The 12,833-nt window shown below is 37.6% G+C and overlaps 1 protein-coding gene across 2 annotated transcripts; it reads left to right on the top strand.

The window, feature by feature from the left end:
• The first annotated feature begins 457 nt into the window (after positions 1 to 457).
• Positions 458 to 12,651, top strand: LOC137959139 (uncharacterized). Of its 2 annotated transcripts, none has more exons than XM_068806464.1 (20): positions 458 to 625; positions 1,325 to 1,510; positions 2,190 to 2,321; positions 2,487 to 2,558; positions 3,877 to 3,947; positions 4,103 to 4,202; positions 4,313 to 4,411; positions 5,004 to 5,130; positions 5,252 to 5,385; positions 5,470 to 5,529; positions 5,692 to 5,927; positions 6,566 to 6,995; positions 7,131 to 7,454; positions 8,651 to 9,307; positions 9,667 to 9,840; positions 10,023 to 10,253; positions 10,359 to 10,642; positions 10,757 to 11,056; positions 11,928 to 12,050; positions 12,227 to 12,651. In XM_068806464.1, exons 2-20 carry the CDS (start codon positions 1,361 to 1,363, stop codon positions 12,351 to 12,353), a joined length of 3,831 nt encoding a protein of 1,276 aa, XP_068662565.1. In that variant the 5' UTR covers positions 458 to 625; positions 1,325 to 1,360; the 3' UTR covers positions 12,354 to 12,651. The 2 variants fall into 2 exon arrangements, with proteins under 2 accessions (XP_068662565.1, XP_068662563.1); XM_068806462.1 differs by having other exon boundaries at positions 458 to 639.
• The last annotated feature ends 182 nt before the right edge of the window (positions 12,652 to 12,833 follow it).

Raw genomic sequence — 12,833 nt, 5'->3', positions numbered from 1 at the left:
CAATGAACTGAGATAGTGGGTGGAAGGGAGCATTAAGTAAGCTAGTTTCCCTACTGAAAGTTCGGGTGTAATTATTATTTTTCACTCATATTTCAGCAAGTAATTTATTTATATATCCGTCCTGGTTTTTGAGGTTTTCTTAAGGGAGAAGAGAAGCAAAAATCTATTCTGTCTTTAGCTTCCACAAATAGAGATGATAACATATTGACTCGAGTCCAGATTACGGATGGATAGGAAGGGGAAAGCCCCATCTTTTTTTTTTCCCTTTTCTCTGCAATAATAGAGATATTTTAAATGCATAAGAAAAAAATGTGGATCTTCCCAAATAGGCCTCCCTCGTGACCAAAATGTTTTTGTTAAATTAGAGAGAATGCCTAATGAAAAAAGCAAAAAGGCTTGGGGCCATTTGCTTGTTGCCTATACTGGCACGTTCGTTTTCTCAATGCCAGTGGCCTATGGGGCAATATCTATTTCTGCCTTTGACAGCCTGAGCATGGCTATGTGATCGAATCTGACTCCAGAGGAGGCGACACGCCCCAAGGCATTGGAGGGGCTGTTGAGACTGGAAACTGAAAGTTGATGTTAGAAGAAGATTCCTTGGTTGATACTCTTCTTACCAGCGAATGTATGATGTATCTGGTTTGTATTCCTTTTCATTTTAGCGTGTTTTCTAAGATATCAATTACTTTTTTTCTTTTCGAGTAGGCAATAAGAAACGAAATTAACGACGGAGACAGTAAACATGGAGGGGGAAGGGGAGGGGGAAGGGGAGAGGGAGAGGAAGGTCCGACACCGTGAAGAGGAAGTGGACAAGTCAGACAGATAAAAGCAGTTTTGGTTTCAAGCCGTGCTGTGGGAGAAGGATTGGCGGCTGTCGATCTTTCTTCCTATCTCCAAGTTCTCTACGCCTCTACCCCACACTCGTAAACATAATAACTTACGATAAATCTATCACTAGATAAAAAAATAAAATCCAAAAGTGGGAAAATCGAATCATCCAAATTCCATACGCGTCTCAATGGGAAAATGCCCTTTGTATTGGTGGCGATCCACACTCGCAGCTATAAAGCTGCTCGGTTGCTGCTGTCCAACTCGGAATGAATTCTTATGCTTCCATTCATTTTCTCTTAAGTCTTATACCCAAGCCATCCAAATCTCAGTTCTCTGCTCTCTTCTTCCTCGATTTCCCCTCCAAATCCTTAATTACTTTCCCTTCTTTCTTTCTCTCCTCCGCTTACTTAATGCTATGTAACCAGTACTTATTATAGATGTAACGAAAGCATGATAGATAGTATTATCTGTTAAATCAAATCTACTATATCAGTTGGCTGGTCAGTTTGTTTCTTGTGAATTGGCGACGATGACGATGTCGAAGGACCCTGAGCATGTCATGAACTTCAGAGGGGGATCCGTTCTCGGCAAGAAAACCATTCTCAAGAGTGACCATTTCCCAGGTTGCCAGAACAAAAGATTGACTCCTCAAATCGAAGGGGCTCCCAACTACAGGCAGGTTAGCCACACTACTTGTCTTCTTTTTATCTCTTTGCCTAAATTTCTTCTCTTCATCCAATTTTATTATTTAAATTATACTTCTACTCATTTGATGAAAGTATTGCCTGAACGGGTCCCCTTTTCCGTGTCTAATTTCTTTTTTATGTTAGTAATCCTTAACTGGTTCTCGGCTTCGGTTTCCACTGGTACGTTATCTAGCTAAAGGATTCATTACATTTCTTCACCCATTATTTACAAGATTCTGTCATAAACCCCTACTACTCGACATGCATGAACGTTTCGTCCGTCCTGGGTTAATATGTCTTAGCACGCAGAATCTCGTATTTCCTCACGTACCAAGACCGTTACCGTTCCATTCCTCTTGGCCAATACTCTCAATTCATTTCCTGTTTCTACTAGTGAAAAGATAAGCCGAGGGCATATTACTTTGTTCTTTCTCAAGTTTTTCCTGCTCTTCAGGAGTTGGAATGAGCATTAAGAATCATATGCTTCGACTTGCCGTGTTTACATGCTCTGTCATGTTCAAGTGCATATGTTTCTGTGCTTACTAATACGACTCAACTGGGCGCAAGGAAAAATTGTACTTGAAATGTTTAGGTAGCCATACATTGCTCATGTGGCCAGACCATCAACTTACTTGAAAGTTCCTTTGAATTTTATTCTGTAATTTTTACCAGGCAGGGTCTTTGCTTGTTCATGGTGTTGCCATACCCACCATCGAGGGAATTAGAAATGTACTTAATCACATTGGAGCTCAAAGAAATGGAAAGCATAAGCGTGTCCTTTGGCATAACCTTCGTGAAGAACCTGTAAGTATTTTATTGTTTTCTTAGATGTAATCTGGAGTCTCCAGTTGATTTCCTTTCATTTATTTTTACTGGTCAAACCTAACTTGGTAAGTATAAAAGGTACTGGATTTGGGATTTAGATCTTGATCTTCATTTAATTGTACTTTTACTTCATTGACTAAATAGGTTGTGTACATTAATGGTCGACCATTTGTTCTGCGTGACGTAGAGAGGCCATTCTCTAATCTTGAGTATACGGTTGGTTGATTCTAAACTTTCTCTGTTCGTTTATCATCAAAGCAAGTTTATATATATGCTAACACACACACACACACACACACACACACACACACACACACACACACACACATATATATATATATATATATATATATATATATATATGCATTGTGAAAAAAATGATTAGGTATATAACTCATGTCAATATAATTATTTGCACCAACTCTAATCAGTCAATATATTTTGATCTAAAGGTTTAAGCTTTATTTTTCCTGTTTTGTTTTTTACTATGTGTCCATGTCTGATTATCTTTTTCTTAATATTTTCATTTTTATGATAGATGGAGAAATAGTGTATATAATGGAGTAAGTGTATATTTTCATTTTTATCATAACATTTCTAGAGAGTGAAAAAGTTGGGTGTAGCCAGCCTAGGAGGGTAGACTTGAGCTAAAGTTGGCTGCACCTTTCTTTGTCAATGACTAATTTACAAGTTTTTTACTTCATTACAGCAATGTTTTTTGTCGCTATTTGATCTATCAAAAAAGAAAAAGATTTGACAAGTGTGCAAGTTGTGCAAGACATTATTTTATTATTTTAGAAAACATTCTTCTTCTTGTAATTTCCTATATCTATCTTTTTCTTTTTGAAAATGATGAGAATTCATTGAGGGACAGGAGAAACACAGTTACAAAAGCATGAATAGCTCAACAAAGAAGCTTAACCAAAGGAATACCAAAAAATAAATAATCATAGATACAATATCACAACAAAAGGAAATAAAGAATAGTAAATCAACCTGAATCAAAAGATAAGAATCACTTCCAACATTACAGGTGTCCTTCAAACTAAACAATATCCTATTCTCTCTCCAAGGCTCCCTTGCATCATGTAACTCCAAAAAAAAAAGGTTCTATCATCGTTTCGATCAAAAGTAATACCAGAAAACAATGGGATAGTAATGAGCAAAGGAAACTGCTGCAACACTCCTTCAGAAATGATAACCTGGAGGTCAACAAAATACCCCAAGATAACCAAGGAGAGTAATGAAAAATATCAAAGATTGTGGCCCTCACGCAAGATAACAATCATACACCATAATTTTTTTTAGTTTTTCATTCATATGTTCTTGTTACTCTCATTGTATAAATAAAACACTTCTAGATGGTAGTCAAATTTTCTCTACAAGTTTCACTTGTATATGTCAAGGTTATTAGATTCTTAAACATTTGTCTTGTACTAATTTTTTGCTATTTCATTTAGTTTGTGGTTTCCACATGACTTTGTTACTTTCTCCCTTGACTCAGTTCTTTGATCGATTTTCCATATCCAACTAGGGAATCAACAGGGCTAGGGTTGAACAGATGGAAGCTCGTTTGGAAGAAGACATTATTCAGGAAGCTGCAAGGTATAGTTTTTGAGGGACCCTTCTCTTTCAAATGACAAGTTTTAGGCTTCTGGGACACTCTATTTTATTTTAGCTGGTAAGGGGTATCAGAGGTTTCTAAGTTGTTTTGCTAGCATGTATAATAGCATATTTCCTTTTCACATCTGACTTAGCAGATATGGAAATAAGATCCTTGTAACTGATGAACTGCCAGATGGTCAGATGGTGGACCAATGGGAAGTGGTGACACATGATTCTGTTAGGACACCGCTGGAGGTATACTTGCTAGTGGTCTTATCAGACTCAACCAATTTTAGATGGTTGTTGTTGCTTCCATTATATCTCATTTCTTAGCTTGGCCATTCACATTTATTAATTGTGTTTAGGTTTATGAAGAGCTGCAGCTAGAGGGGTACCTTGTTGACTATGAAAGGGTTCCTATTACTGATGAGAAATCACCAAAGGAACGTGACTTTGATCTTCTGGTTAGTTACTCATCTTTTTGTATGTCAGCTAATATACCATTACATGCAAACAGGAATTTACAGGATTTTCTGCCCCCTTTTTTTACAATATCTTTAGGTAGGTTGAAGCATAAATAAGTCGTAAGAGGAGTCGGGAGAGTTTTTGGAAGTTGCACTTCAATTTTGAGCTTAGACATTGAGGCATTGAGATAAAGAATCTAGGAATTTGTGTCCAATTTCTCAGAGTGGAATAAACAAAGAAAATTAGAGATATTCACTAAAAATGTGAGAATACAGACGTATAGACTTGTTAATATGTTGATCATTCTCTTAATTTATGCTTGTTTCTCTTTTCGTTGTTGTTTCATGGTTGTGTCATGGGAGCTGGTGCAGGTTTACTCAACCCATCCGCAATCATCTGTTAGATCCCAATAACATGAAAGCCACACTAATTAACAAGTACAATTAATAAGATAATTGAGTCTTATGCATGTTGAATATTTTATGCTTGGTGAATGTATATGAATGGTCTAACTATTTGGAAACATATTAGTGATCCTAGATGTATAAACTATGCTCTACTGATTAACTTGTTTCTTAATTTATGATTCAGGTCCATAGAATTTCAGAGTCTGATATAAACATTGACATAATTTTCAACTGTCAAATGGGTCGTGGCCGCACTACTACTGGGATGGTGATTGCTACGTTAGTTTACCTTAACCGTATTGGAGCTTCAGGTAATCACATCAAGTAGCATTTGTTAACCCAAATACTGAAAAGCTGTTCTTGTGTTTATTTCATTAGTTTTTTACATTGTGAAGTCAATACTCTTTTATTGATAGAGTACTGGTTCAATAGGTATTACAAGGACAAATTCAATAGGAAAAGTTTTTGATTATGGTGCTGATGTTGCTGATAATATGCCAAACACTGAAGAGGCAATCCGCAGAGGAGAATATGCTGTAATAAGGAGCCTGATTCGAGTGCTTGAGGTATCCGATTCTATTCTTATTGAGTGGTGCAGCAAAAACTGTTAGAGCTATCTGTTTGATTGACTGCTCCTCTTTACTTTTCAGGGAGGAGTAGAGGGTAAGAGGCAAGTTGATAAAGTTATTGACCAGTGTGCCTCAATGCAGGTTTTCTCTCTCTCTCTCTCTCTCTTTCTCTTTAGATTATATCTAGTTTGATCTGAAGCCATTTAATATCCCGAACTGTGTGTCCTTACGTTTCACTATACTAAATGACACAAAATTAGAATTGCTAAACTACATTCTTCTTGTCTTGGATGCTGTCAACAGAATCTGCGTGAAGCAATTGCTACTTATCGTAATAGCATCCTGCGTCAAGCAGATGAGATGAAGAGGGAGGCTTCCCTCTCTTTTTTTATGGAGTACTTAGAACGTTACTACTTTCTTATCTGTTTTGCTGTATATATCCACACTGAGGGAGCAGCTCTTAATCCTATGTGTTCAGGACAGAGCAGTTTTGCTGACTGGATGAGAGCAAGGCCTGAACTTTATAGTATACTTCGCAGGTAGATGAATAAATTTACAATGCAAAACTTTAGGCTTGTGTTATTAATTTTTGGAAAAGTGGGAAGAGGCTGTAAACTTATTGGTGGCTGCAAAAGACTTTGGTCAATATTATAATATCATTTGGGTAATTTTTTTTGTTTCAGATGTCACTTCACTGTTATAGGAAGTTGCAATGAAACAGTCTTATACAGGTCATTTCATTACAATGTTGCTTGATAGTAGATCTCTAACTGATTGACTGTTCTGGCATTATACCTCCTCAAGTGTGCTTGGGAAGGGAGATGTCACCAGTGATTTGCCTTCTTGTATCTCTACATTTGCAACTGTAACATAGGAACTGGATACGACCTTGCTGATTGTAGAAAGTTGCCATTTAACAGTCTTATACATGTCAGAGTCATTGTTTTCATAAAAAATGTCATTATCATTGTGATATTGCTTAATATTGAATTAATTGAGACTGTTCTAAGAATATTTGAGAAGAGAGAGGTCACCAGTGGTTTTCCTTCTTGTGTTGCTACATTTGCAACTGCAACATATGAACTAAATGATGCTTCTGCATTCAGTTAATATTCCCATGTCTTGTTATTTGAGGTGTCGATTGATATTTAAGTTGTTGTGGATTTATCTAGTACAGATTGCTGAGGAGGGACCCAATGGGTGCTCTTGGATATGCCAGTCTGAGACCTTCCCTAAAGAAAATTGCTGAATCAGCTGATGGCCGTCCCTATGAGATGGGAGTAGTAGCTGCAATGAGGAATGGAGAAGTTCTGGGAAGTCAAACTGTTTTGAAAAGTGACCATTGCCCAGGTTGTCAGAACCTTGTATTGCCTGAGAGAGTGGAAGGTGCACCCAATTTCAGAGAAGTTCCTGGCTTCCCAGTATATGGTGTTGCGAACCCGACAGTTGATGGTATTCGGGCTGTTATTTGTAGAATTGGCAGTGCAATTGGTAGGCGCCCAGTTTTTTGGCACAATATGAGAGAAGAGCCTGTAATCTATATCAATGGCAAACCATTTGTACTCCGGGAGGTGGAGAGACCATACAAAAATATGCTTGAATACACGGTATAAAAGAAAGATTTCATGTTGTTCTTCAAATTCTGAACTACAAAGTTGCTTTCTTTGGATTTATCTATTTATTTCAGCTTATTCAACAATCTGGCAGGCTTATTCTTATTCTGATACCTGTTACACCGACAGGGAATTGATCGTGAAAGAGTGGAGAGAATGGAAGCCCGTTTGAAAGAAGATATTCTGAGGGAGTCTGAACGATATGGTGGTGCTATAATGGTAATTCATGAAACAGAGGATGGTGAAATATTTGATGCATGGGAACATGTGACTGCTGAAGCTATTCAGACTCCTTTGGAGGTTTACAGATGTTTGGAAGCTGAAGGCCTACCAATTAAATATGCACGAGTTCCCATCACTGATGGTAAAGCACCCAAAAGCTCTGATTTTGACACATTGGCCCTGAATATATCTTCTGCTTCCAAGGATACAGCTTTCGTTTTCAACTGTCAGGTATCATTTTTCAGAGTCTGGCAATCATTATTTTTTTATAGATGCTCCAACTTTTTCTGATACTTTCCAATTTCTAAGAATTATTAAGTAGCTGATGGCACAATAAAGACTACCATAATAATGCTGGAAGGGTGTTGTTTTTGGTTGTAATTATTACTTCTTTCTTTAGATAGTCCTACTCTAAATACTGGTAAGTCACTGGCACTCAAGTTACAACAAAATTAACTTGTTAATTTGGGTTTGTCAATGAAGCCCTCTCTAAAAATCAAGTTGAAGTTATTGTATTTCTTTTATTTTGTTGCGGGAGTTTTTATTTATATATTTTTTTGAAGATAGTTTTTCTCATGGAAGATATAATTGTAGAATGGTTAGATTTCACTTAAAAAGAAAATCCTCACTTAATATTTTGCTGCATCATGCTTGCAGTCCAAACAAGAAACCACTGAATCTCAAAATAGTTGTTTTCACAATTTTCTGCCAGTGTTTTATAGCTCTCACCTAGTGGAAATAATGCCCGTCTGCTTTAAATGAGATTTCTGATTCAAGTCACTGAAGTTATTTTCAGAAATACCTTATATGCTGGCTCCATGTCCGACTCGTTTACAGTCCAGAGAACATTTGGAAATTCTCTGATATATTCACAAGAATTTTGTTTTTGGAGAGTACATGGGCGTCCTGTGGATCAAAACAATTGGTCAAACTGCAATGAGTTGGTACAAAGAGCAATTTCCTATTTTGGTGTGTTATGGTCATTTTGAACAGTAATCAATTGTCATCAACCAGTTGTTCACTGTTGAGGCTCCATGGCCTAAGTTGAGATTATCTGAATGTCCTACTGACAAATTCTGAGGGATGGGGGAGTTGATAGAGTGGGCCTAATAGATGTACTTCTGGGTTCCAATGGAGGATAGGATTTCACATGTTGGTTTTTCATAAACAGAAGGCATGTATCTGACAATTAGGTTGACAGTCCAAGGGGGGGGGGGGGGGGGGGGGGGAGTGTGAATGTCAGTGACCAAGAAAGCAGTTATTAACTGTCAGATCTTGTCTCCGCCCTTTTCTCCATTTGAATCTTTCTTTTGTACTTTTTACAGGTTTATGTTTCATGACTTTCTACGGATCCAGGAATATTAAATAAATGTCCTGGAAAATAGTGGTTGCTAAATCTGATATTATTACTCCTTGTTCATTAACAGATGGGTAGGGGAAGAACCACTACAGGTACTGTGATAGCTTGCCTTGTAAAGTTACGGATTGATAATGGGAGACCCATCAGAATTCAGGTTGGAGACATGTCATCCCATGAAGAAGTGGATGACTGCAATGGCTCCTCAAGTGATGAAGAAGCTGCTTCTGCCACTGGACAAAGTGATGGTAGTACTATTGATTCGCCACTGCTGTCATCGGAAGATCTGCCATTAAGAATGCAAGCTGTAAATTCAAAGGAATCATCGCACCCTGCATTTGGGATTAATGACATTTTGTTGTTGAGGAAAGTAACAAGATTGTTTGATAATGGAGTTGAATGCCGTGAAGCCTTAGATGCTGTTATTGATAGGTGTTCTGCCATGCAAAACATACGTGAAGCAGTTCTTCACTACAGGAAGGTATTCAATCAACAGCATGTTGAACCCAGAGTACGGAGAGTTGCATTGAACCGTGGGGCAGAGTACTTAGAACGTTACTTCCGTTTGATTGCATTTGCAGCTTATCTTGGTAGTTCTGCATTTGATGGTTTCTGTGGACAAGGCGAATCTAAGATGACTTTCAAAACTTGGTTACATCGTAGACCAGAGGTTCAAGCCATGAAATGGAGCATTAGAATGCGCCCTGGACGATTTTTCACTATCCCTGTAAGTAATGTTTCCCTTATCTATACTTGTTTTTCGTTCAAGATTTGATTTTAAGGAATTTTTTTTGTGGATGAGGAATTTTGGTTGCATATGCTAGAAAATACACTAATAAATTTTTTATATTAAAACACTAATAGTAAAATGAAAGGCAAATTTCCATTTTCTTCGACGGCAGATGTACTTGCCAAACAGGGAGCTACCTTACAATCGCTGGTTGTAAGGGAAATGTTCCCCCAAACTTTGTAATTTCTCCTGTTTTATTAATACATCTTTTCCAAAAAAAAGGCAAATTTCCATTTTCGTGATGTTCTATGAGATCTAAAAAGTGCATGAATGCCAATGACTACTGATCTTGTCAGGAAGAGCTGAGAGCCCCACATGAATCCGAGCATGGAGATGCTGTAATGGATGCAATAGTCAAGGCTCGAAATGGCTCTGTTCTAGGGAAAGGTTCCATACTGAAGATGTATTTCTTTCCTGGTCAGCGAACTTCTAGCAACATTCAGATTCATGGTGCACCGCATGTTTACAAGGTACACTATCTGCAGCATTAGAATGTTACCTGCGTCGCAGACTATATAGCCATTTTTCATATCTTTATCATTTATCAGAAAATTAGATAGAAAGGGCATCGTCACATCAGCAATCCTTTGTTTTTACATCATTGAATATAATATATGATGGCTGTTGGATTAAAGTCTCTTTGTTCTTTCAGGTTGACAAATATCCTGTATATAGCATGGCAACTCCGACAATTGCTGGAGCAAAAGAAATGTTAGGATTTTTAGGAGCTCATTCTTTGGCAGGGATTAATTATGCTAGAAAGGTTATAGTAACTGACCTGAGAGAAGAAGCTGTTGTATACATCAATGGGACACCTTTTGTACTTCGAGAATTGGATCAACCTGTTGACACACTTAAACATGTAGGAATCACTGGACCATTGGTGAGGCTACTACTGCAGCATTTTTTTTTGTCACTGATTCAGTTGAAGGTTATGTGATTTACTTTTTTTTTTAAAATCCTGCCTTTTTATTGTTTTATTTTTTAGGTGGAACACATGGAAGCACGGATGAAAGAAGATATAGTAACAGAAGTAACACAGTCTGGGGGTCGTATTCTACTCCATCGTGAGGAGTTTAATCCAGCATTGAATCATTCTGTTGTAGTAGGATACTGGGAGAATATCTCATTAGATGATGTGAAGACACCTGCAGAGGTGTATGCTGCTATAAAAAATGAAGGACATAACATTGAGTACAGAAGGATACCGCTAGCAAGGGAAAGAGAAGCTTTGGCCACAGATGTAGATGCTATCCAGTCTTTTGTGGAAGAGTATGTATCCAGCATATGATTCATCTTGTACAAAAATTCTGCTTCTTTTGATTTCTTTAATGTATGCCTATGTTTCAGTCCCTTAGTCTGAGACGCTGAAATTCTATCTTGCAGCTCCGCTGGTTGTTATCTTTTTGTTTCACACACAGGAGTTGGTGGAGCTGCTTATGCAATGGCCATTACATGTCTTAAACTTAATGCTGATGGGAAGTTTGCTCCAGAGAATCCAGAGCCACTGGCCACATCTGATTGTCTATCTCTGACACAAGACAACAGCAACAACAGTTTAATTTCATCCAGAGTGAATGAAAAAGAAACACTTAAACTGGGTGACTACAGGGACATATTAAGGCTTACCAGAGTGCTTGTTTATGGCCCAAAGTGCAAAATGGAGGTTGACCTTATCATTGAAAGGTATGTCATCTTTCTGTAAAATATATAATCAAGTAAAATATCTTTCTTCATAACCTCTATTTACTTTGTGGTCCCAAGTAAATGTCAAACATGGCTTCGAGTTGTTAAAGCTATCTCTGTTTGCAATAGGTTTCTCAAGAGAAAACTGGAACTAGATTGTTTAATCAACACATTGCAGGATTGCTTACTTGGTTCTGGCATGTCCTGGGCTTTTTCTTTACTTAATATACTAAATTTACTTTGAAGCCATACTAAATATAATCTCAGTTTCATTGCTGATTGATAGATTCTGCTGGTGAACTGATCAAGTCAATAATATATGCTTTCTCTGCATTTCTTCAGAAGTATCAGAAAAATCATAGGTCTGGAAGCCCTGTAAAATGTACCAATCTGGCATTCGTGAACATTGTTTGAGCATTTTGTTTCCCTTCGTTTTTATATGTTCCTGTTAGCTTGAATATTACAATCTCAATTTAATCATTAATTGCATATATTTTGATGTCCAGTTGGTCAAATGGCTGGTAACCTTTCAACATTCTTCACTATAATATACAAGGCATTTTATTTTTGTTTAAAACCTTGTTTTTGTTTAGGTCGGCTTCTTAATTTGTTTTACAGAATATATTCACACCTTTTTACTCAAAAAAAAAAAAAAAATTGTTTTACAGAATTGTTCATAACACAGGCTTGGACTTCATGGAAATGCACCTTTTCATGCTTCCTCCTGGGACACCTGCGCTTCATGTGCGGTCTATGCATCTTTAACCTGATATGCTGTTCATGTTTTCTTTACAACCTCTGTGCTGCCTTATTTGGATCTGCGTTCTAGTGCTCTCTGATTGAAGTTACGATTGCTTTCATTGGTCAATAGGTGTGCAGGTGCAGGGCATTTGAGGAATGACATTCTCTACTACAAAAAGGAGAATGACAAGTGTCCAGATGGTGATGATGAGAAGAGAGCGTACCTCATGGATATGGGTATCAAAGCCCTAAGGTAGGCAAAATCACCCCTACTATTGTTCTTGCTGTTGTATTCCTTTAATAAAAAAAAAAAACTCTTTTATTGTTTTCATTCTACATGAGAACAAAGGCGTTAAATCTTGCCCTCCATGTTATTTTTGTTTTATGTATACATTATATTGATATTTTGTGTGTGTTTATTTGTCACAGGCGTTACTTCTTTTTAATCACGTTCAGGTCTTATCTTTATTGCTCCTCAAAGGAAAAAAGCTTCACGGCGTGGATGGAGGCCAGGCCTGAACTTGCCCACATTTGTGAGAACCTGAAATTTGACTAAGTGATGAAAATCACGTACTGCATTCATCAGAATCTCTTTTAACTGATGTATTTCGAGGATGAAGGTAGAAGGATTATGCAGGGGTTGTGAAGGATTAATTCTCAATCTGTAAAGTGCTTGTGTAGAGCTTTTCATAAAGTACTAAAATATACCTCCTAGTTACCCCCATGTTATACCTTGCCTGTACAGTGAGCAGAGAACAGTTTTCCATCTCATGGATATTAACAATTACTAGTTTGATGTCTGTCCGTCGGCCATTTGGTAATTGAATAGGGCCATTGATGATCTGCTCTTTCGTTTCTCAATTCTTAGCGTTGGTATTGTGACCTCAAGTTTCTTGGACGAGTACCCAGTTATGAGTTTCATTCTCCTTGCTATTTCTGCTCTCTCCACGAGTACTACGTGGGCAAGTGGAACTGCAGTGGAGGATAGATGGTCATCATCGACTCTTTAGGAGAGTGCATCTCTTCCTGTCCTGAC

The sequence above is a fragment of the Aristolochia californica genome, unplaced genomic scaffold (assembly GCF_029961685.1).
Source record: "Aristolochia californica isolate CCGP_79_NKW_82.1479 unplaced genomic scaffold, dmAriCali1.0.hap1 SCAF_3, whole genome shotgun sequence".
NCBI lineage: Eukaryota > Viridiplantae > Streptophyta > Magnoliopsida > Piperales > Aristolochiaceae > Aristolochia > Aristolochia californica.
This window is presented reverse-complemented; position numbering and strand designations above follow the sequence as displayed.

Excerpts from the sequence above, each read along its gene's own strand:
- LOC137959139 (XM_068806462.1), top strand. The coding sequence starts at position 580 with ATGTTAGAAGAAGATTCCTTGGTTGATACTCTTCTTACCAGCGAATGT. Across the intron at positions 2,559-3,876 it reads TCTCTAATCTTGAGTATACG|GGAATCAACAGGGCTAGGGT; the intron begins GTTGGTTGATTC and ends ATATCCAACTAG. Across the intron at positions 4,412-5,003 it reads AACGTGACTTTGATCTTCTG|GTCCATAGAATTTCAGAGTC; the intron begins GTTAGTTACTCA and ends TTTATGATTCAG.